This window comes from Cheilinus undulatus, linkage group 15 (assembly GCF_018320785.1).
Source record: "Cheilinus undulatus linkage group 15, ASM1832078v1, whole genome shotgun sequence".
NCBI classification, from domain to species: Eukaryota; Metazoa; Chordata; class Actinopteri; order Labriformes; family Labridae; genus Cheilinus; species Cheilinus undulatus.
In genome coordinates, this window is record NC_054879.1 from 2318785 (window position 1) to 2343202 (window position 24418).

Here is a 24418-nt window from a genome sequence, read left to right on the forward strand (position 1 = left end):
CTGGAATTACCATCATCCAGTGACTTTGGGTTCATAGATACAACTACTCAGGAGTGTTTACGTAGCCTCGGAGCGCTACGCCAGCAAGACCCAGACGCCAGCGGAGTGGTGGACTCGCCTACCAGCACAAGCCGACAGAGGAGCAAGTGGAGGCAGTGTGACCGGAGGCGGTAGTGCAGCTGTTGGGGCAGGCTAACAGCTAAGCTAAAAGCTAATCCTTACAGAATGCTGCTTCCATCCATCTTCCTCTCCAATGTCCGCTCCCTGGATGGAAAAATGGATCATCTGCAGCTGGAATTAACATCAAAATGAGAGATGAGGAACTGCTGTGCCTTAATTCTGACAGACATGGTTGAACTCATCGATCCTGGACAACTCTGTTAGCATCAAGGGACTTGCTACATTCCGTGCCGACAGGAGCTGTGACCTTACGGTAAATCCCTGGGGGGTGGATTGTGTATTTACACTAACAACAACTGGTGTAAAAATGCTAGGACTGTCTCAAGCCATTGCTCACTGGACATAGAGCTTTTTTTTTTTTTTTTTTTAAGATTTATTTTTGTGCCTTTATTAGATAGAGGAGGACAGTGGATAGAGTCAGAGACAGGGTCAAGAGTGGGGGAGAGACATGCGGTAAAGGGCCTCAGGCTGGATTTGAACCCGGGCCACCTGCGTATATGGGGAGCACCTTTAACCACTAGGCCACCTGCTCCGTGACATTGAGCTTTTGACTGTAAACTGCAGACCATTCAACCTACCAGAGAGATTAGCTGTGTTGTCATCACTGCTGTGTACGTGCCCCCCAGTGCTAACACTAAGGTGGCTTTGACTGTTCTCTACCACACCATCAGTGAGTTGCAATCCACTCACTGAGGGCATTTTCATTGTTGCTCTCTCTTCATCTCCACTAGTCCTCCGTTCGGGTCCAGTTCACAGGGACCCACTGTGGCTCCTCCTGCACCTCCTGGATGATGGAGCAGAGATGCAGGCAGGTGTCCTGCAGGACGTCATTGACCAGAATGCTGTCGAAGAATTGTTTGTACTTCAGCTCAAAGAGACGGGACGAGTCCTCCAGCTCCACGAAGTCCTCCTCCTTGAGGAGAGACAACAGGAGGACAGAGAACGATTTTAACTTCAGCCACTGCTTTCTTTACATTCTCCACTGAAAGAACACCTAAACACTGGTTTAAGTTAATCTGGGTAGAAAGTGCTGTTTCTCTTACAGTGAAGGCTCTGTTGATGCTGTAATTGATGATGACTCGAGCATCTCTGCGAGTTTGTCTTAGGCGGTCTGGGCTCGGAGGTTTAATGAAGATCACGTAAGGCTTAAATTTCTTTGTCCTCAGTGCCTGGATGGTCTGCAACAAAACCAACACATCTGAGCTAACTCAGTAGAGCTGAAGCAACAAAGGGAACTAAATGATCCATACCAGGACTTTACTCACATGAGGCTCAGCATCGATGATGCACATCCGTCCTCTTCTCAGCACGTCATCAATAGCATCACTGCTGGTCCCGTACAGGTGGCTCCTATACTCACCGTACTCTATGAACCTGAAAAACAGCGACTGATACATCAGTACAACTGAAAAACCATCTGAGTTAAAATCAGAAGAAAGAAATCAAATTACAGCCAATAGAAGTGTCAAACAGAACATTTAGACCAACCTGTTGTTACAGACCATGTACTCAAACAGCTCTTTGGTGACAAAGTGGTACTCTCGGCCCGTCTGCTCGACTGCTCTGATTGGACGAGTTGTGTCTGGATGAAAAAGCAACAGCCAATCAGAACAGCCCATTATTTATTCACCAATGACCAGTGTTTATTGTCAATTACTACTAATGACAATGAACCAAAGGAAACCATGAAAACATTAAAAACTGCTAAAAATCTCTGATCTGAAACCTTAAAGACAGAACTACACTTCTAGAACCTTTAGTTCTTCAGTTGTCCACTAGGGAATGTCTCCTACAGTGAATCAGTCCCCATAAATACACAGGAGTAAAACTGGGAATATTAGTGATGTCTAACAGTCAGATAACAGTCAGATTGTATGTGGTACCATAAAAACATGCAAGATACAAAATTCAAAGATGACTTAGTCCGTGGAGGAGATCTGCTTCATGTATCAGGTATCCTACTAAGTTGCTGTGTGCTGCTTCCTGTCTTTCTAAATGAGATTCTTCATCTCAGTGAAGATTTCCTGGCTAAATACATTCAAATAAATAAATAAATAATAAACGTGTTTCATATACTCAGGTGATTGAACACAAGGGGGGTACTGCTAGGTGAGAGGTTGGGTTGGATGAATGGACAGATGGACGGATGGACGGATGGATGGATGGATGGACAGATGGATGGATGGATGGACGGATGGATGGATGGATGGATGGATGGATGGATGGACGGATGGATGGATGGATGGATGGACGGATGGATGGATGGATGGACGGATGGATGGATGGATGGACGGATGGATGGATGGATGGATAGACGGATGGATGGATGGATGGATGGACAGATGGATGGATGGATGGACGGATGGATGGATGGATGGATAGACGGATGGATGGATGGATGGACAGATGGATGGATGGATGGATGGATGGATGGACGGATGGATGGATGGATGGTCGGATGGATGGATGGACGGATGGATGGATGGATGGATGGACAGATGGATGGACGGATGGACGGATGGATGGATGGATGGTCGGATGGATGGATGGACGGATGGATGGATGGATGGATGGATGGATGGATAGATGGATGGATGGATGGACGGATGGATGGACGGATGGATGGATGGATGGATGGATGGACGGATGGATGGATGGATGGATGGATGGACGGATGGATGGATGGACGGATGGATGGATGGATGGACGGATGGACGGATGGATGGATGGACGGATGGATGGATGGACGGATGGATGGATGGATGGACAGATGGATGGACGGATGGACAGATGGATGGATGGATGGACGTATGGACGGATGGATGGATGGATGGATGGATGGATGGACGGACGGATGGATGGACGGATGGACGGATGGATGGATGGATGATGGATGGACGGACGGATGGATGGATGGATGGACGGATGGACGGACGGACGGACGGATGGATGGATGGATGACAGAACGGAACACAACAAAATGAACTGACAGGATGAAATGAAACATATAAATGGAATGGATTAGGATGGGATGAAATGGAGTTGAATGGAATAGCTGATTTAAATGGAATGGACTAACAAAGTGGTTCCCAACCTTTTCTATTGGGCCCCCTTTGGCGGATGAAAATATTTTCAGGCCCTCCCTACCCTTCATTGTACAAATTCACATGTAAAAACATGTAAATGTATGACAAAACACACTGTCATTCACAATTTTTGAGAGGAATTCCTTTTTTTTCAGAATATATCCCAACATAAAACCTAAAACTATTGAGCTTTAAAAACCTGACTCTCTAAAGATGAACAATTCCCTGGGTATAAAATCTTGATATAGATCTTTAAGATTTATACACCCAGTGCTGCAATAATTTTAGTGACAACTGTGGGTTTTTTTGGTGCTACTGATCTTTTTGCGTCCTGAGTGCAGCTGTGGGACTGCCATTCTCAGTTCATTTTCAATGTCCAGCTATGATTTGATTTTGCATTATAGATGCACCAGCCTTTTGCAACATCCTGAAACAGGATGATGCAAAAGGTAAAAGTGTGGCAAAGGCTCTAGCACCGAGCTACTACCACTCCTTTTTCACTCCAATCCAAAATGGTGACAATGTCTTGGACTTGAGACTACAATAAACCAATTAACTTCCCCCCTTTACAGGCCTGAAGTCATCAGCTGTAACCCCTGATGACCCTGCGCCCCCCTGGGGGGGCCCACGGCCCACTTTGGGAACCACTGAACTAACAGAGTAACGGATGGGATGTGAATGGAATTGACTGATTGGGAGTGACAGAAGGATTTAGTGGAATAAATGGAATTAATGGATGATGCCTCAGGCATTATAGGCATTATAACCCAGCACCCATTGAACATGCAGCCAACAACATCACTTCAGTGACTCACTACAGTGTGGAAGTGTCACTTCATGCCCACTGCTGTACAGGGGTGTCTGTAACCTCTGAATCTTCCCTGGGGATTCATGAAGTTTTTCTGATCAATGAGACGTAAAATAAGACTTAATGTTAATCCCACTCTTCTCTCAAAAGTCACACTTCTCTAATAAAATATCATCATCCTCTTGTGTGGTCTCTTGTTCACTGTAAGTTTAAAGAAACAGGAAACTCCTGTTATAGACTTGTTCACTAAGACGTCTCATTTTGAGCTTACATGTTTTTCCTTAGGCTTGTTATGGGCTTGTTAACAGGAGCTTCCTGGTGTGTTGACCTTTGTAATTCTGTAAGCTTGGTTATGGATGAGTGTGTCTAATATTTTCAGTAATGGTTGTAATCAACTCTAATGTTTAAATCAATCCTAATTTGAATTAATCTTAAGTGAGGCACATACGAGGCGTGGGTCCTTGAAATTGTGTTGGATTGTGTTTGATGAGTCTTTTCCTCAGTTCAGAAACTCCGACTCCTGAAGCTCCTGATCAGAGGGGACAAAAAAAAATATTTAATTCAACAGTTCAAGACATTAACAAGAAACGATGGGAGAAACAGCTCCAGAATAATAGTTTTAGGAAAAATCACCTGTAAGGATGATTAGGCGGTGGTTCTCCTGTGGGGGGCGCTGGTACAGAGCCACCTCCTCGTACGGAGTGCACAGAGTGTTGCTGTTTGGGGAGCAGGAGGTGCAGGACTGTCGTCTCCTCCTGAACGACGTCCTCCTCCAAAGACGGAAACTCCGCCGGAAACCAGCTGATTAGAGGAGGAGGTGAATTTAACCATTCTGTCATTGGCCAGTCAGCACAACAGAAAAACTTTTTACTACTATGGGAACAGCTCGACCAGTGGCAGCTGGTCAATAGAGGGCGTCAGAGAGCCACACAGGCCTTCAGTTAATCAGGTAAGATTTTAGTGGTTTTGTTTGAAATACAAATTAAAAGAAAAAAACCTTTAAAGGGATATTTCAGGACTTTTGGAGTTGCGTCATGGGAAGTACTTGGTTATAGTAGTGGCATTAGCCTCCAGTGATTTCAGTGAAAGTTGATCCTGCGGTTATTATGAGCTCAGAGAGATCCGTGTACAGTGGCTGTTGATGGGATCATTTTATCCGTGTAGTTTAACGAGTTTTTTGTAAAAAATGAGCCAAGAAAATATGTTGGCACTCCTGTACACTGTGTCGAAATAACGTACAAAGCACTTCATTTCTCAAAACCCCTCTGTGTCACTGGAGGCTAATGCCAAGCGATGTATGAGGTGCCGAACTCCAAAAATCCCAGAATGTCCTTTAAAAAGCCAGCATGATTATGATTTAGGTAGAGAAAAAGATGGCCCATGTTTGATGATTTTGGTCTTGATTTGGCCAATCAGGACCTTTCACATTTATCTAAAAACATAATCAGTAAACATCTGAAATGGTCTGCACTCATGTACAGCCAACATAAACAAGGAAAAAATGTAGGACGTGTTTTAGTTCCAAAAACTTGGCAATTTAGTTTGGTACTTGTGCAATTTGCAGAGTTTGCAGGAGCTTGCCTACATTTTTTTGTAATTAAAAGCAATAAATTGGCACATTTTAGGTTTACGGCTTCTTTATTTCTGAAAATTAAAATATTATGACAGCCCTTATCACTCACGCAGGTAGATGCCCTCACTGATGTCACACTCAGTCTCATCTGAAAGGGAGAAAAACGAAATTATTATCATTAACACAATAAAATGAACTTGTCTCTCTCTAAGTAAATAGCTATCAAAAAACCATTCTCCTTAAGATCTAATGAGTATCTCAAATAAGGTCACACACTGTGGAAGCCCTGAACAGATGTGCAACCATGTGATTTTATCTAATGGAGTTTGATAAAGACTTTACTGCAGCTGTTTTTTCTAGATCAAGTGACTGATCAAGTGAGTTATCACATGAACACCAACATTTTTATCTTAAGATGATTACAAGACAAATGAGTTAGAATAATCAGATAAAAAAACAGCTGACATTTGCTAATTATTGCAGGAAATCAAAGCTAAAGTTTGAGAATGCATGTCTGCTGAGGGCTTCCATAAAACCCAGCATGCATTGTTCTGTTTCTTCTTTAAAGGTGACGTATCAGGGTCCAGTTTTATTCATTTATTTTGTGCCTTTCTTAGACAAGGACAGTGGATAGAGTCAGAAACAGGGACGATGACGGGGAGAGACATGCGGTAAAGGGCCTCAGGCTGGATTTGAACCCAGGCCGTCCGCGTACATGGGGTGCGCCTTAAACCACTAGGCCACCTGCGCCCCGTCAGTGTCCCGTTCTGAATATTATTGATTCAAGCCTTTGTACTGAATACTAGCCAAAGCAGTTTTTTAAAATCATGACATTTCTGAAGCATTAAAATCAGAGGAAACAAAACAGGGAGATTTGATGCTTTGCATTGTTTTCCAGCAAGGGGTGGCACAGTACTGATTAAACTGAAGACAAATCCTGACATAAATTCATATGAAGTGCAGGGAGTTCTTACAGTAAAATCCTGTTATCTACTGTGACAAAGTCTGGTTAGGTGAGCTGTAACTGTGACACTTAAAGAACAGACAGGTCTCATTTCCACAGAGTTCATTCTTTATTTTTTTGGGTTAAAGACCTAAAGTTTTGGGTATATTTGCTTGACTTTATGTGTGTTGAATTGAACAGTTGAAAACTGCACAAAGAATGACTGATGAACATAAACAGATGGGATGTCTACACGAGTCTATATTTTAAAAATATACATTCTTAACAGCTTTGACTGTTTATGTGTGTCTTTTTTACCTGCTAGGACGAGTTTGTCATCAGGGTGTGATCCATCCTCCTCTAAAACAAACAGAAAATGGACGGTTTTTGCAAAGTTTGCTGAAACACAGCTGAACATCACTATAACACCAACCCACACATGAACTATGGCTGGATCTGGCTAGTTTTTAGTACCTGTGTTTCTAAATATCTGCTTGTTCTCTATGTATGATCTGCTCCAACCCATGCTCAGTGAGGGGCCAGATTAAAGGTAGATGAAAACCTCATCTTCTCTCTTTTTTCTCTGTTATGAAACTGATGGAGCATCAGCAGTGTCACTACCTGGAGGTTGCATGTGCAGAGCCTGGGTCTGTAGAAGATGAAGATACTGTTTGGGAGCTGTTCACCAAAATGTGCTACAGTGGATATCATAAATTTATCACACAGTCACTATAGAAACACAAGAGGGAACTAAACTACAGGATCAAATGTTTAGTTAAAAACATGTTTAAAGTGCTGCAGCAATAATACCATCATCAGGAAGCGTCACTGAGGACAGCAGGGTTTAAACAGAGGAAGAAACACTAATAAAAACAGTGACAAATGCTGCTCCACTAAACATTTAACCTTTTTAATGTTAACGCTGCCATCTGTAGGAAGAAAGATGTAACTACAGCAGAAAACAAAAACCCTTCTAGACCAGGGGCTAAAACATAAAAACATTCAAATGACTTCTCTTCATGTCCTTTCCTGATAATCTGAAAATCAGTGCTTTGTATATCACTGGGATATGAACGGTTAGAGACCAAAGAGCTAAAGACTTGATATGTGGTTAAACGGCCCAAATAAAACTCCCTCAGTAGTTTCTGTGTCAGTGTTGTGTTTCATCCATGTTGGCTGGGATCCTTGTGATTGCAGCTACTCATCAGTTAACATCAAAGCTTTTGGTAACGGTGTGTTCTTACATGGTCTGATGCAGGTATGAACCTGTAACGGCTGACTCCACCACTGCTCCCTCTGTTTACTGCAGAACAACAGAGAGAGAGAGGAATTAATCATTAATCATGGTTAAAAGTGTGTTGCTGCTGATTCTGTGATGAATAAATGCAAAAACAAATCCACTGGAATGAAAATAAAGAACTCTGCTAGTCAGAAGCAAACTTATTAGATTTTATTACATACAGACTGCAGCGTAGAGCTAAGCCGTAAACAGCACTTTTTAGGAATATGACAGTTTAAAAATGATTGCTTTTATGCTACTTACTTAATCAGTGGTGACAATCTTTATTTTTAAATGATTGTGATGGATTGATTTTAGTTCATGATTCCCGGTCTGGATGAATATGGTCACCTTTTCAGCATGCTGGCAGATGGGATCAGACCGGCACAGGAAACAGAGCAGGGCATCTTCCTGGCCTGCCACCACCGAGCGTCAGACTGGTCGACCACCTCCAGCAGGTCACCTCTGTTAAAAGCCATACCTGCATTTGGACATGGGATGGACAAGTCCTGCAGGGGGCAATAGTCCACCATTGCCTTCATGTACACCTGAAACAGCAAAGAGAGTTTAAAATTAAAACCTTCTTAAAGACATTTTGATTTAGCAAAAGGTACAAGCAATACCAGCATGTTTTAATAGAAATGTTAATTCATACTTCTGTTTCTCTGCATTTAAAATAGAAGCACCAAATGTTACATACACCAAATGCTCGTTGTTAGGACACTGTTAGGGGTCCTTTTAGGAAAAAAGAGAGGTTTATTAAAATAAACTTACATTATCATACTGTGTCAGTAAAAAAGCCGATCAAATACACATTTTTGTGCTGAAACATTACAGCTACAGTCATGGACAAAAGTACTGGCACCCATGGAATTTTTCCTAAAAAATACACCATTTCTCACAGAAATTGTTGCAATTACAAATGTTTTTGGTATACAAATTTTTATTTCCTTTATGTGCATTGGAACAACACAAAAAAGCAGAAGAAAAAAGACAAAATGGACATAATTTTACACAAAACTCAAAAATGCGCCAGACAGAATGATTGGCACTCTTTTAAAACTGTGGATAAATCATTTAATTTCAGACATGTGGTGCTCATTTAAACTCACCTGTGGCAGTAACAGGTGCTGGCAATCTAGAAATCACACCTGAAGCCAGTTAGAATGTATAAAAGTTGACTTAACCTTTGTGGTGAAAATTGTGGAAAAAAAATCTCAAGGTTACATGACCATCTCCAGAGATCTTGAAATCCCTTTGTCCACTGTGTGTAATATAATCAAGAAGTTTATAACCCTGGAGCTGTGGGAAATCTCCCTGTGCGTGGATGGAAGAGAAAAACTGGGCTACAGCAGGAGACTGAGGAGAACCCTACTGCTGGCAAAGAGACATAAAAAAGCCAGCAGTAGGGTTCTATGAGTCCAGATCTAAATCCCATTAAACACCTATGAAGAGATCTCAAAACTGCTGGCACCCTTCAAATCTGAGAGACCTGGAGCAGTTTGCAAAAGAAGAGTGGTCCAAAATTCCAGCTGATGTGTAAGGTGAGGTGAGGTGAGGCTTCTGAGGTGTAAGAAGCTTGTTGATGGTTATAGGAAGTGATTGGTTTCAGTTTTTTTTCCAAGGGTGTGCAACCAAATATTAAGTTGAGGGTGCCAACAACTTTGTCGAGGCCATTTTTGAGTTTTGTGTAAAATTATGTCAATTTAGTTTTTTTTCCTTCAGTTTTTTTGTGTTATTCCAATGCACATAAAGGAAATAAACGTGTATACCAAAAACATTTGTAACTGCAACGATTTCTGTGAGAAATGGTGTATTTTCTAGAAGAATTCCAGGGGTGCTAATACTTTCGTTGATGACTGTATATAGACCCACACTGTTGGGCTCCTAAAATCAGGGCTCTGTTGTTCATTTGGTACTGACAAAGTTGGCAATCCTTCTTATTACTTGTAAAAAAATGATAACCTATCTGCAACTTCTTTGTTTTCAAAGTTCTGCAGCATAGTTAGCTATCTGACGTTGCAACAACAAAAAAAGGCCCTTTTTTTCTCTTACCGACTTCTGGCTGCTGCTGCTGCTGCAGCTCTGGGCTGCGTTAGGAATGACTTTAAACAGGATGGTTCCATGGGAATTTATCTGCAAAAAGATTCAATAGAAAATCAGTTTCAACCATCCTCAGAGAAAGATTCCTATTCTACCTAGTAGCCTGAGCAGTGAGTTCTTTTGAATCAAGCTACTTCCTTTCTTTTCTTACTCACAAATCTGATAGATAATGTACACTCTGAACACATTACCATTTCCACCAAGGCCACAGGATTTCCTTGATGGATTTCAGTAAATCAGTTTTAAAGTTTATTATATTTAAGTTGACCCACCAGTATCTGGATGACCTGCTCTGGCTCCAGTCCCACCACAGGGTTCCCGTTCACTTCCACCAACATATCACCAGGGTGAAGGAGTCCTGCAGCACAGACATGAACCCACAATAGTTGACATTTACTAGTGGTTCTCAAAAAATTAGAATATCATGAAAAAGTTAAATATTTTTGTCACTTGTTTCTCAAAGTGAAACCCATTTATTATATAGACTCATTACACACAGAGTGAAATATTTCAAGCCTTTATTTCTTGAAATGTTGATGATTGTGGCTTACAGATAAGAAAACCCAAAATTCAGTGTCTCAAAAAATTAGAATATTACATAAGATCAATAAAAAAGGACATTTTCATCAGAAACATCAGGCTTCTGAAAAGTATGTTCATTTCTATGCCTTCAATACTTGGTTGGGCCTCCTTTTGCATAAATTACTGCATCAATGCGGCATGGCATGGAGGCGATCAGCCTGTGGCACTGCTCAGGTGTAACTGAAGCCCAGGTTGCTTTGATAGCGGCCTTCGGGTCATCTGCATTGTTGGGTCTGGTGTCTCTCATCTTCCTCAACACCTCCATGCCACGCTGCAGAGCTTTCCTAGAGGAATTCTCCAAGCTGAGTGTTGTGGGATATCTCCCAGAATGCCTTGTGAATCACTGGCAAGATTTGAAAATAAAACAACAACATAAAACAACAATCTAATATCATAATTCAATGTTTTTGAATGCATTATGGTCAAACAAGCATTTAAAAGAGTCACTTAAAGTATAAATGTCTGGAATTGTCTTGTCTGTTTTGGTAAATGCTGTCAAAGACTGCTGATGATGTTTCAGGAACTTGATGGGTTACCCCATGTAATAGGGGAAGATTTCACCACTACACTCTGTTTCAAAGAGGAAGCACTGGAAATAAAGGCATAGGGGTAAAAGCTCGGCCGGGCGATAGGACAAACGATCAAACAACCAAACAAATAAACTCTTTCCATCTAAAAATATCAATGAAAAAGAAATTACTATAAAAACATGCTTTACTTTCCTTTTACCAACAGTATTTAATACTAAGGGCGTTTTCCCATTCAGCATGATTGCTTTGAAACCTGCCGTGGAGCAGTTCATCCCCCTCTTCTCTCCCTCGCTGGTCTGCTTTCACATTAGCAGCATCGAGCTGCAGGGCCGCTTGCTTTGGTACTGTCTGATACAGCAGGTGGCGGTTTGCACATAGCTGGTTTGTAAATCCACGAGGAGGAGAAACTCAGGTGAGCCAAAATTGTTAATGTTTACAGCCAGCAAAGTCATCCTTCCTGCCACCATGAAAGCTTTTTGAAGTCATTTCTAAGAAGCCAGCAATGACCCTCTTTGCATCTACACATCTACGTGCAGCTCAGAGGATTAGGCGGGCTTGCACTGCGCAGACACAGCAGTTTTTGACGTGACAGGAGATGTTTGTTGCCGTTGCGTCTCATCTTGTGGACTGTTGTTCGTCCATAATGTGAGTTATAACAGACCATTTGTTGACTTGATTCTGACAATTTCCACCGTTCACTGAGAAAAATGTGAACAAAGTGCAGCGCAGGGTAAAGAAGTTTTGCTTTTATCATAATGTCCTGTAGCTGCCAACTCTCTGCCTCTGTGGGCTGCATTCAGATCTCTCTGAACCGTCTAGAGTCCACTTGATCTGTACATGAGACCACCTCCCCAAGTGGGCCTGGACCTGGTACTCGAGCATGATTCATTTGCATTTACATTTGCTTGAGCTAAATGATACCCAAATGTGCTGGAGTTCACCTGAAATTTTGATAACAAACAAAAAACATTTCTATTTCTAGGTATCTTGGGCTTCTACTTCTGTTGTAGAAATGTTTCTTCATCTTTAGTTTTTTTCTAATATTGCATCAACATTTACATTCTAGCATCATGACAACCATAATCAACATAAAGACAGAGTATAAAGTTAATCTCCAGCCTTCTCTCACCGCTGCGGTCAGCCAGTCCTCCATGAATCACTCTGGCGATGAAGATTTCTCCCGTCTCCTCGTCCCTCCTTATGGTCGCCCCCTGAAAGAAAAGACACATGGTTACTCTGAGTTTTACTCCCTGTAGTGGCTCCAGTAGTGGTTATTAGCATGCTTTGCTGTAGATCTGCACACAGTAAGTGGGAAAGGGTGAAAATGGCGGCTGGGATGAAATTAACAGACGATGGATTCACAAACTCTTATCATGTAGGTCGTTTCAGTTTGGTGCAGAACAGCACGCTTTTTTTTGCGTTTCCATGGAGCAAAAGTTGGAAAGGGTCCCAAAAAAACGACCCGTACCGTCCCACTTTCCCTTAGGGGTACCAATCTGACCTATCCGTACCAAAAAGGTGGAGCTACACACAACAATAGGGGGTTGTACTGATGTCACGTCAGCGTGCGACATGACTGCTCAGCTGCTCCGCTCCAGGCTGCAAAACATGGAAGTCTACGCTGTGAGGAGCAGCGAAAACAGGAGAAAAACTGACTAACATCTGCTTAAATCTGAGATATTTGGACCCAATAGAGATCTAAACTGTTTCCTAGTCTGTGGATACTGATATCTGGTCACAAATCCAGTTTCCTGACATTTATCTGGATCTGCTCCATGCTCATAAACTCTTCAGCAATGTGAGCAGCTCTATGATGCTGTTCTTTGTGCTGTGAGCTACATGCTAAGGCCAGAATGCTGGCATGATCTTCAAGCTGACCTTAATGGATGCCAGTATTTGCTCTTTTGCACTACTCATAGAACCTAACAGTTCCCATTTGAACATGTGCAGAACAAGAGAATCACACAGTATGCAGTCGACACCCAGATTTACCTTGATCTGACACAAGTGTTAGTATTTGGACACTGTATTTCACAAATGAAGGGCAAAGAAAACATATGGGTGAACTGTTGAATAAGAAGAGCTGCAAAGAAGCAAACGGTTCAATAATGATGGTCATAAATTCAGGAAAGCTGGATGAAAGGGAGATTTTCATGGAGAAATGTAGTTTCTCTGTACCTTAAAATATTTCTCCATCCCTCTTCCTTTTCGAGAGGTAAATCCAGAGATTCATCCGTTTTTCATACTTGTCTGCTTCTGGCATACGGTGAAAAGTAGGTCCTTAATGGTCCTTAAAATGACTGACAGGAACTAAGCGATGTTTATCTTCATCTCAGACCTGAAAACTTGAGGTATTCAGTCAGTCTCATCGTCTTTTTTCAGTACCAGAGCAGACAGGGAAGGGATGAGATCTTTCTGCTCTACTTTTTTCTCTTCTTCTTCTTCTTGGTAGTCAAACATCCTGTGCTGTTTGAGTCCTGTTTGGTCTCCACTGGGGCTCTAGAAACCGCTCCATTATTGAGCCTGACCTGCCCATTACTACCACTGCCACTCGCTCTGTGGGTGGGGCCAAACATCCCCGCTGCCTTTTTGGAGCTTCCATTTATCCGGTTTGGACTCTTTGAGGTACCAAAGTCTTCACTGTCAGATGAAGATGAGGAGGATGTGGAGCAGGATGATGAAGAAGACTCTGAGAAGTGGCGTGGGTACGGTGTGGGAGGTTTTCGGACCACTTTTGGAGAGATAGATGAGACCCTCGGAGGTGGTGTTGGGGGAGTGGACCTTTTCGGCCTGCGTGACGGTGATACCTCTGGGTTTTTGCTGGCAACGATGAGTCCCTGAAGCTTGTCGACCACCTCAACCAGCAGGTTGAGTGCTTGAGTGTTCTCTTCTGTGCTGTCTGTGATCCTCTCAGTGGCCACCACCATTTTTTGGCCGAGCTGTAAAACATCCTGAGTGCTGTGCCCGATACTGCTGGTATGAACAGACCTGATCTCTTCAACGCTGCACTGTTTGGTGAGATCAGGAGGCTGAGGATGTTTTGGTTTCAGCTGCTCGTTTTGTCTTGGATTCAGTCGGTTCAGGTTTCCATTGTGACGACTGCCAGTGTAGTAGGGATTCACTGAGGAAGGCTCTTCTTGGCGTTTTTTGTGGGATCTAACTGGACCCCCCTGCTGTCCAGCAGTGGTTGGTAGAGAACTAGCTCCCTGCTGCAGAGTGGCGCGAAGAGCTGCAGGGCTTGAAGGTGCTGTGTGAGCTCTAAGAGGGTTCGTCCCAGTGCCAGAGGAGGTTCTACCTGGAGTAGGGATGTTCCTTGAATGTCCTGTAGCGCCCCTTTTGTACAGGACTGGGGAGTTTGGTAGGCTGAGACTGTAAGCTGGGACTGGAGGAGGAGGGTAGGCGTAGTCATCACTGCTCCCATGTTTTGGTTTCTCTAAAAATGAGCCTCCATGTTGGGAAGCAGACAAAGACAAGAAGGAAAGTTTGAAACGTCACCGAAAAAGAAGAAAAAACTTGAATAAGTTGTCAAATGATGGTGAGACGCAAAAATAATGGCTGAGGACAAAAGGGAAGCTGGTGAGCTGAAAGCTGGGTGGTTTTCACTTTTTAATCATCTCATACAGAAATGGATGATGGACTTAGGTATCCAGGTTTGATTCTGAAGGCTGTCATGTTTTAAGTCAGAGCATATACAAAACTAATTCCAAAAAAGTTGGTGCGCTGTGTAAAATGTAACTGAGATCAGAATGTAATGATTGTCAAATCTCATAAACCCACATTTTTACTCACAATAGAACATAAACAACTAATCTGATTTTGACACTGAGACATTTTAATATTTTTTCATGAAAAACATTAGCTCATTTTGATGGCAGCAGCACATTTTTAAAAAAGTAGGGACAGGGCAACAAAAGGCTGGAAAAGTAAGAATGTAAAACGGTCTTGGAAGCAGGTGATCTTGGGGTCCTCAGGGGCCACTGCATTAAAAACAGGCATGATTCTGTACCGAAATCACTGCATGGGCTCAGGAACGTTCCAGAAATCATCGTCTGTCAACACAGTTGGCCGTGCCATCCACAAATGACAGTTAAAGCAGGTTCATGGAGAGGAGAAGCCATATGTGAACAGGATTCAGAAACACCGCCGTCTTCTCTGGGCCAAAGCTCATTTAACATGGACTGAGGAAACATGGAAAACTGTTCTGTGGTCAGAGGAAACCACAGATGCTGTGTCCTGTGGACTAAAGGGGAGAGGGAGCATCCAGCTTGTTCTCCTGGCTCAGGTCTAAAGCCTGCATCTCTGATGGTATGGGGTTGCATTAGTGCTTATGGCGTGGGCAGCTCTAACATCTGGAAAGCAACTATCAATGCTGAACAGTAGGGCGAGCTTTTAAAGCAACATTATGCTCCCATCCAGACAACGTCTCTGTCAGGGAAGGCCTTGACTATTTCAGCAAGACGATGCTAAACCACAGACCACATCCATCACAACAGCACGGCTTCAGGGGAGAATAGTCCGGGTCCTGAACTGGTCTGCCTGCAGCTAGAACCCTACATCAGACAAGAATGGGACAACATTCCTCTCCCATCAGCTGGTCTCCTCACTTCCAGGCGTTTACAGACTGTTGTTAAAAGAAGAGGGGATGCTACATACTGGTTAACACGGCCCTGTCCCTACTTTTTTGAGATGTGTTGCAGCCATCAAATTTTGAATGAGCTAATATTTTTCATGAAATGATCAAATGTCTCATTTCTGGGTTTAAATGGGTTTATGAGATTTGACAAACATTGACTTTTGTTTTATATACATTTTACTCAATGCCCAAACGTTTTGGAATCTGGGTTGTAAATCCCAGTTCAAGAAATTTGTATAAGCCCTTGTCCTGATTTTTCGGAAACCCAATTTTGTGACCTGGACAACTTGGAAAGGAAACGAGTACACACCTTACTCTGTTTTCTGACGGCTGTCAGCTACCTGTGCAGGTGTGACCTTAGCCAAGAGATGGACTGCCAAAACAAACATGGGGGCATGAATGAGAAGATCTGACTTCTAGAGCGTCAAAGAAACAGTTTTTTTTTTTCCTTTGGTTGATGAAATAAATCTAATATAAATGGGAGTTTAACTGGGAGAAAGCATCAAAATTCTGACTGATGCCAGCCTGTGATGAATGATGTCAGAGATGTGATGAAAACAGACTGATGATTGGTGGTTGCAGTGATTATGTGACTTCCTGTCTTCTCCTCCTCTTACCAGTGCAGGGGGCGGGACCAAAGACAGAGGGGGCTGACTGGTTGAGCCTTTTCTTCTGAAGCTCTGCAGTCTGAGGACACGAGCAGCAGCTTCCTGTGGACTCGTAACGAGGTAGAAAAGGACGTGACTGTCCTCTGGGGAGGGGCAAAGGCCTGGTTTCACTCTCAGTCGCTCTAAGCTCTTCCCCTGACCACGCCCTCCTTGCAGGGACAAGGCGGTCCAATGTAAAGCGACGAAGGCTGCTCCAGCGATTGCGAATCATCCCTATTCCTTCACCTATACTTCCTCTTCTTTGCTCTTCTCTGTTCTTTGATGACAAAAGATAAAGGACAGATTCTGTTTTCCAGTTTGGAACAGTTAATATTAATAAGGTAATAATAAGGTCAGTTAGGTAAAGAGAGGGCTGGGATTACAAAAGAAAAAGTCCGCTGAGGTTATTGACCTCCAGCTAACACAGGAGGCTGTATGCTCCGGCTCAGGTCAGCTGGGTTTGGATCTTTGTTTTTGTAGTTTCACAAACAGACTGTGGGTATACACTCAATATGCATTCATTCACAAAGAATGCTAAAGAGAACAGAAAGAAAAATAAGTTTTAATCATCTTTTTATGAATAACATCAGGATAAAATTTAGAGAAACTTCAACACTGATTAACAACAACTATGTACCAACCTCTTGTCATCTGTTTAGTTCCTCTGGGATTAGAAAGAATCTTATTCTATAGTGGTGTAAAGATAATCTGATATGGATCAGTCAACCAATCTTGACATCAGCGGTCAGAGTGCCTGGATCGGTAACTAGAATGGCCGTCTGAGGCAGCAGACCCACGCCTAAGCAGCGCCACCGAGGAACTCGCGCTCCCATTGATTACTATGGTGTTCAAAATTCAAAGTCCGAGAAAAACTGAATGGGTGCGCGGATCATCACTAAAATCGAATTGATTCTTCCCTGTCACTATCCCAATATTCCCTGAAGGTTTGGTGAAGATCCGACTTTCTGTTCTCGAGTTATCTTGTACACATACAAACAAAGATATGGAACCCTTTATATAACACCCTGCCGATTTCATCGGCGTGGGTAAAAATGCGACACAAACTGGTCTTTGAACCAGTTTTAACATTACATATCGGTTAATTGAGGTTCTGCTGCTTGCTCTCATAGCCCTTTCCGCCATGCTCTGGCTCAGCGTTTGTAATCTCGCATGACCAGCGGTGACCTTTGACCTTTATACGAGAGTTCTGTTCGCCATAGGTGCTCGCCAGGTAGCGGGATATGTTTCACCGATCATCGCCGCAGCGTCTTTCAGTCCTGCACCTCAGGAAAAAGTCACGTGGACTAAATATAAGGTAAGGATAACTTTAGAAATGTCTGCCCGTCTGTACGTTTTGGAGAAAAGCGATTAAGAACTACGGCACCTCATAAATCTCACCTGTTGAGACGGCGGAGCTAAAGTTTAGCTAAGATGCTAATGCTAAATGCAGCACAAACAGAGCCGAACATAAACACTTCTGAGTTAAAACTCTTCAGTTATCACAGTAACAACAGCCCCTTTATTCACTGGGTTTACAACCGTGACGTGTTGCTGGGAGTGATTGATTTGGTGACATAATCAATCCATCTGATCCCACTGATATGATATTAAACAGAGAGGACTTCACTGAGCTTAGACCAGCTGTTCTCCAGTGAATTCAAGAATGAAAACAATCAGGAATGGTCAGACACAGAGAGAAAGGAAATAACCATGTTTTTTACATTAAGAGGAATTATGAAAGAAAAAAAGGTATAGGAAGCTGTTTTAGTTTGACAGTTTTCAACATTATTTTAACCCCTTGTTCTCCTGTACTAGCAGACACACAGAGCTCTGTCTATCCAAGTCTCTTTGTGACTTTAAATTTGTTTTAATTTGTGCTTCTTGGGAAAACGTGATATTTAGTTTGTACTGTTATTGGGATTAATAATGCTAAGGAAGTTACAAGTACAGAAGGATGAACATGTACCAGTAAAAACTCATTTTAATATTTATTGCCCAATTTTAATGTCAAAGTAAGATGCCTGGGTGTGATGACAACTTTCTGAAACATCATTTCATAATGTTAGCACAGGAGGCCTGGCATTTAGTCTGTTTAACAAATAAGATCAAATACACTTAGATTATTATGACATTCTCTTGTTGTCCCCTTTTTGGCTAATTTTTGTTAGAGCAAAAAGTTATTTTGATTCAATAATCAGATTGTACCGGATCAAATCGAACCAAATCGTTCTGTATTTTAACGAATTGTCAGTGAATCGATCCGTAGTCTGTGAACCGAGATTCGAATCTAATGTTCTTGAGAAGGAGAGATTCACACCGCTATTATTCCAGGATTACCATAACGAAACAAAACCACTGAGTAATTTGACATTTTGGTTAAATACAGGGGTGGAGTAGTGCCTTAGGTAGTTTGGATAAACCCCCCCATGCTAAATAGTTACATTTAGGACTACGTCTGCACATTAATGCCAGCTAAAAATGGCTTTCTATTTGCTCTTTGTCATTTAAATTATGCTTCTTGACTTTAGAAAGAATTACTGTGGGATCAACATTAGCCAAAGAACATGACCAGATGTTATGGCCAACTTCACTTTTAGTTTGTAGTTTCACTGAAGTATCACAGTTTTTACTGGACAGTTTAATTCCATTTTATTCTCTGAGATCTAAAGCAGACAGCATGGGCCTTGTTTTGTCTTACCAGCGGCTGGTTGTTCTTCACCAAACAGACGATCCTCATGGCCTCCTCATCCTCAGGCATCTCTTCAGGCAGAGGCGGTAAAACTGGCCCGTAGTCAGACTGAGCTACACTATCGTGGGACGATAGGAGGGCCTGAGAGAAGATGAACAGCAGTTAAAACAAAGAATCAAATATGAGGTTTCTAAAGGTTTCTACGTGACATCAGACCTGGATGTGAGGTGAGATGAGGAGGCTGTAGAGCTCTCGAGCTTCAGCAGAGGGACAGTGGACCTTCCGTATGGCAGACATGATCTGATGGAAACACAAACACAGGCTGATCTAACACGTCTGTACTTTACATAATCCAAATCCTCAAGCGTGTGGAATCAAAACCTTTATTTGACTAGTCCTGATCAAATTAGAGCCTCCCAGCCTGGAATCATAGATATCAAATGTTAGATTTCTCTGATTCCTGATTAGGGCTGAACGATTTTGGAAAATAATCTTTTTGCGATTTTTTTCATGAATATTGCAACTGTGATTTGATATACGATTATTCCTTAATGTTCTTTTATTCCTTAACAAGGGCTGAACAATTCCTTAAAAGTGTCTAATTCTGATGATTTTGACTTGTATTGCAAATTGGATATGAATTGTTGCATTGAAGAGTTTATGTCATTCTCATATTTGATTAAAAAAAAGTACAAAAAGGAAGAAGGTAGGACTTTTGCGGACTGTTCTATAAAAAATGGCACCTGAATGATTGCATGATATGTCATACATAACATCTCTGCTGCAACAAAGAAGTCAAACGCTGGTATTTTTACATAAATTTCAGGTCAAAGAAATATTGCACCTTTTGTGATTTGACAATTGCATCAGGCCAAATTGCAATTTAAACTAATTTTCAGTTAATTGCCCAGTCCTATTTCTGATCAGGCCACCTCTGACAATAGGGGTGGGTAACAAAATGCAACACAAATATGGCACTGGCACTGACACTGACACTGACACTGACACATGTGATACCAACAGAACAGAATACTACTATACTATAAAACTCAGATTTAAGTGCTTTACCTACTTACAGGTTTTTCAGTTGGTTGGTTGGTTGGTAGTTTTGTCAGTCAGTAGGAGTGTAGCATGGTTTGGTCTGGCTGTTATTAGGTAGGTCTGTTGGGTTGAAGGTAGGTCAGTAGGAAACAAGTTAGGTCATTGGGTAGGAATACAGCTTGGTTGGTTGGTCGGTTTGTAGGTAGGTAGGTTGGTGCGTAGGTCAGTTGGAAGGAGGGTGGTCAGTTCACAGGTAGGTGGGTGAGTTGGACAGGAGATTAGTTGGTAGGTAGATCAGTTGGTCTGTCCGTAGGTTAGTCATTTGGTTGGTAGGAAGGTAGGTAGGTAGGTTGGTATTACTGTGCTTGATTGGCCAAGTAAGAGGGTAGGTTGGTCAGTAGGTTGGTCAGTCAGCCAGTCAGGAAATTAACAGCTAGGTACTGTAGATAGGTAGGCTGGAAAATAGGCAAGTAGTTAGTACTTTATCAATCCTGCAGGAAACTTCAGTGTGAGTTGCTGCCCTGTAGTGGGCACTGAAGGTACTGCAGGTGGGCCATGGGAGGCCATCTACAATAAACCATAAGTACCTAAATCCCTCAATCTAAATCATTTTTTTTTTTTAATTGTTTTTTTTATTTATTTTATTTATTTTTTTTTCTTTTTAATATTCTAAGACTTCAAAATAGAGTATGTTGAGTTTCTGAGAGCTGTGAGCATCAATCATGAAGATTAAACCCATAAAAGGTAGTTAAATATGAATCCAGACTGAAGGAAAGTTTCCCTTTTTATGAGATGTACCTGTTCTTTTATGCATTCATTGAAAATGGAGAAAGTATTTAGTGAAGCAGTGTGTGTGCTTGCGTGTATTACCTCATGTGATAGTCCTGAGGCATAAGGCAGAAAGGGGCTGGGATTCAATCTTTGGAAGTGCAACAGGCACTCGTACATCTGGAGGGACCAAACAGGAAATGATGTCATTGTTTGAGGCCTGGGTGGTGAACAGCTGTTCAGCTGAGTTTTATTTTTTACCTTCAGCACGGCACGCAGCCACGGAGCGCTCAGTAGCTCGTGGAGGATGTGAGCTCCGCTGATGTTTCTGTCCATGGCATGACTGACATCCTCCACCACGCTGGACAGCACCTCACTGACGCCTGCACAAACACAACCACAAACAGACAGACATGAATAATCACAATTTAACACAAACAACCTGAGTCATAACAGGAAAATGCAGCTTTGTGCCCACTGACCCTGCCAATGAGTCAAAAGACAGCAGATGATGCATTATCACAGATTAGCGGGCATTCAGATAACAACTCACTGTCCCTCCTCTTATTCTAACAATAGCCTTTACATTATTTCTGTAGCTCTCTTGGTATCCCTGCATGCTGTGTGCAGCCGATAAGAACAAATGGGGGTCAATTAGCCACAAGCTAAGAGGCTAGTGGGGCCTCTCTAACAGCTTTTCCTCTTCATGTTGTCATAAACATGCTTTTAAGGGCACGCTGATATACCATCAAGTAAATATATCCTGTGTGGTAATGGGCAGATTAAAATTACAACTAAATTCAAACGACAGTGATGTCGTTCACAGACGAGCCAGTTCACAGAGCTGGCTTGTGAACGCTGTGAGCCAGCCTCCATTCAAGGCAGTTTCCTTTATTTTCTGGGGTTTTTTTGTTCTACAGATATAAAACAGGCAAACTGATACCAAATAAAGCTTAAGACCTCCTTTTATTACTGAGCTGAGACAAATAACCCAGATCTCTGAAAAAGAGTCATAATTCCCATCGCTACATGCACGGCTTTGCTGACGTAAAACAAGCCGTGCTTTAGTTTACTAGCAGAATGCAGCAGATCATGTCATTGATGGGGTCGAGTCTTTATTGCGTGCCAGTATGCACTGCAGCGAGGGCAGCCTCATATAAATAGAAGGTATTAGAAAACACCCAAAGCTGAAAATTTGTAGAATTCCATTCTAGTTGTCTATATATTCATGATCACTCACACCTCCCCTTCTGCTTCCTGGTGGAACAGGGATCCATCCATTTTCTACACCCCTTATCCCGTCCAGGGTAGCGGGGGACTGGAGCCTATCCCAGCTGTCACTGGGTGAGAGGCAGGGCACACCCTGGACTGGTCACCAGTCAATCCCAGAGCTGACAGAGACAAACAACCAGGCACGCTCACACTCCCAGTTACGGACAATTTAGAGTCACCAGTGAACCTAGCAAGCATGTCTTTGGTGGCAGGAGGAGGCCGGAGTACCCAGAGAGAACCCACACATGTATGGGGAGTACATGCCAACTCTGCACAGAAAGGGTTACTGTGAGCGCTAACCCCTGCGCTGCCTTACAGCCCTGGAGCAGGGATTCATGGCTGCAGAGTTAGTCCTGGCCTGGATGCTCTTTCATTGCTCAACGCTCTACACCAGATAGACAATCAAACCAGAAATTTCTTTGATCTGTTATTTTTACAGGGGTGGAGATGTCCCAGAGGTCCTGACTGCAATCATCAATAAAAACTGTTAAATGATATAAGCATTTATTTACATGCAGCTCTCTCTCCTCATGAAACTAACCGCTATACAAAATGTTCTCTTGACCGCTTTAAAAATAGAAACCAAGATTATTAAAATCAAAAATGATTACTCCTTCACCACATGCCACAGAAATTAACCTCATTCTAGTTGTCTAGTTGTTTCAATAATCTCATTTTATAATTTTTGCTGGTTTTAACAGGCTACTTGTATAAAGCTGCAGCAGTAAGAACTTAATTTAAGCTTTTTAAATAAATATTACAGTGTACAACGTGTCTGATGAACATTTAACAGAAAACACAAGAAGGACACACAAGTAAGTCATAAATCTAAAGTGGTGCAGAAACTGGACACACGATTAGAAAGCAGGGAGATAAATGTTTGGTGCTCTACACTCTGAAGAAACCCCCTGACCCCTCCTTCCTAAAGGTACTGACTATGAAAAGGCAAAAATGTAAATACCTCATGCATTGATCATCAGCTTGTAGCAGAAGAAAGAGTAAGAACGCTAAACAGACTTGACGCCTGAACAGTCATTGTGCATCTAAATATAAAAAGGAAACATGGTTTTGTTTGTTTCTGAACAGTAACTTAGAAATTAGCCTGAAAAAATCAGAACGGAACGGTGCTAAAATCATGATTGTGATCATTTGCTCATGTCTCCTGCATAAAGTTTCCTCTCTAAAGGCTGATTCATGAATAATTGATATATCAAATATCTAAAATTCCACCATCATGAGTGAAATCGCTGCGTACGCTGGAGCCACTCAGGGTCGTGTGTGTCGTTTTCTTGGGTCAGCGGCGGATTACATATCGTGTTAATAGTGATTAATATGACAGCAGATGTTTAAAGTTCCTTCTGAGCAGAAGGTAAAAACAGACCGATGGGATTAACTCGACCGAGGAGCCGTGACCTCGTTAACAGACACTAATACCATCTGAATTAGGTTTCAGATTAAACCCAGGGACCACGTCTGCTTTTATGCCAAAGTTCAAGGTTAAGGCTAAGGTGGCCACATTTTTCAGTACTTCAATCATTAGAAATATTTAAAAATGATTCAGCATCTGTTGTTTCCATGGATGGTAAAGGCTTATTCTTCAGTCGTGTTCTAAAGAAGAGGCTGCAGGGAGAAAGGAGCACTGAAAACAAACATTTTGGCATTGAAATCTTGACAATGTTTTTATGTAACTTTGACAGTGTGCAGAAATTAACTTGCAAATTTTGTTAATTACATGAAAGTCAGATATTCAAGGGTATTTATGAGCGTGTTTGTGCGTTCTTCCTACCATCCTCCATGGCTTGTCTCATGGTGGTTGTCACAGCAGAGGAAGAAAAGGCGTATTCCACTGTGAAAAAGAAGAAGAAATCATTTTAGTATGTGCGGAGAACAAAACTCACTATTTACTCATTTAACCCCTAAATTTAAATGTAAAGTATGTGAATTCCATCAGCATGGGGATCTCAAGCAGAACAATAAAAAATAATGCTGATGATAGCTGGGAATCATGGGAATGAAACGCTTCTTCTCATTCCCCACCCCTGCTGAAAACAAACTCTGATTGGAGGAGCTGAGCCACAGAAAATGGAGCTGATGTCAGAGAATAATCGTGGTCCATCACAGGAGAGCAGCAGAAAACGTGAATGAGATACAGCAACAGAACAGCAGCGGGAAAACAGGATGTACTGTAGCTTCAGAGAGTTCTGACCCCTTAAAGTTGTATCATACTTTTATAATACCTCTATCTAATCAATTTGATCATAAAGTACTAAAAAAAAAACTTCTG

General features: G+C 42.1%; 1 protein-coding gene across 1 annotated transcript; it reads right to left on the bottom strand.

Moving 5' to 3' along the window:
• Nucleotides 1-907: 907 nt before the first annotated feature.
• LOC121522573 (MAGUK p55 subfamily member 4-like) lies at nucleotides 908-23942 on the bottom strand. Its single transcript, XM_041807103.1, has 17 exons — nucleotides 23921-23942; nucleotides 21124-21245; nucleotides 20965-21042; nucleotides 19270-19353; nucleotides 19063-19194; nucleotides 12214-12295; nucleotides 10245-10330; nucleotides 9925-10005; nucleotides 8221-8417; nucleotides 7835-7893; nucleotides 5757-5795; nucleotides 4708-4875; nucleotides 4523-4603; nucleotides 1669-1762; nucleotides 1446-1554; nucleotides 1224-1358; nucleotides 908-1093 (listed from the first exon to the last, which is right to left on the bottom strand). Exons 1-17 carry the CDS (start codon nucleotides 23940-23942, stop codon nucleotides 908-910), a joined length of 1755 nt encoding a protein of 584 aa, XP_041663037.1.
• Between the last annotated feature and the right edge of the window lie 476 nt (nucleotides 23943-24418).

Coding starts and splice junctions, on each gene's coding strand:
- LOC121522573 (XM_041807103.1), bottom strand. CDS start 23,942: ATGAGACAAGCCATGGAGGATG. Junction 4,876..5,756: donor CAGTGAGGGCATCTACCTGC/GTGAGTGATAAG, acceptor TCCTCTAATCAG/CTGGTTTCCGGCGGAGTTTC. Junction 1,094..1,223: donor GCATCAACAGAGCCTTCACT/GTAAGAGAAACA, acceptor TCTCTCCTCAAG/GAGGAGGACTTCGTGGAGCT.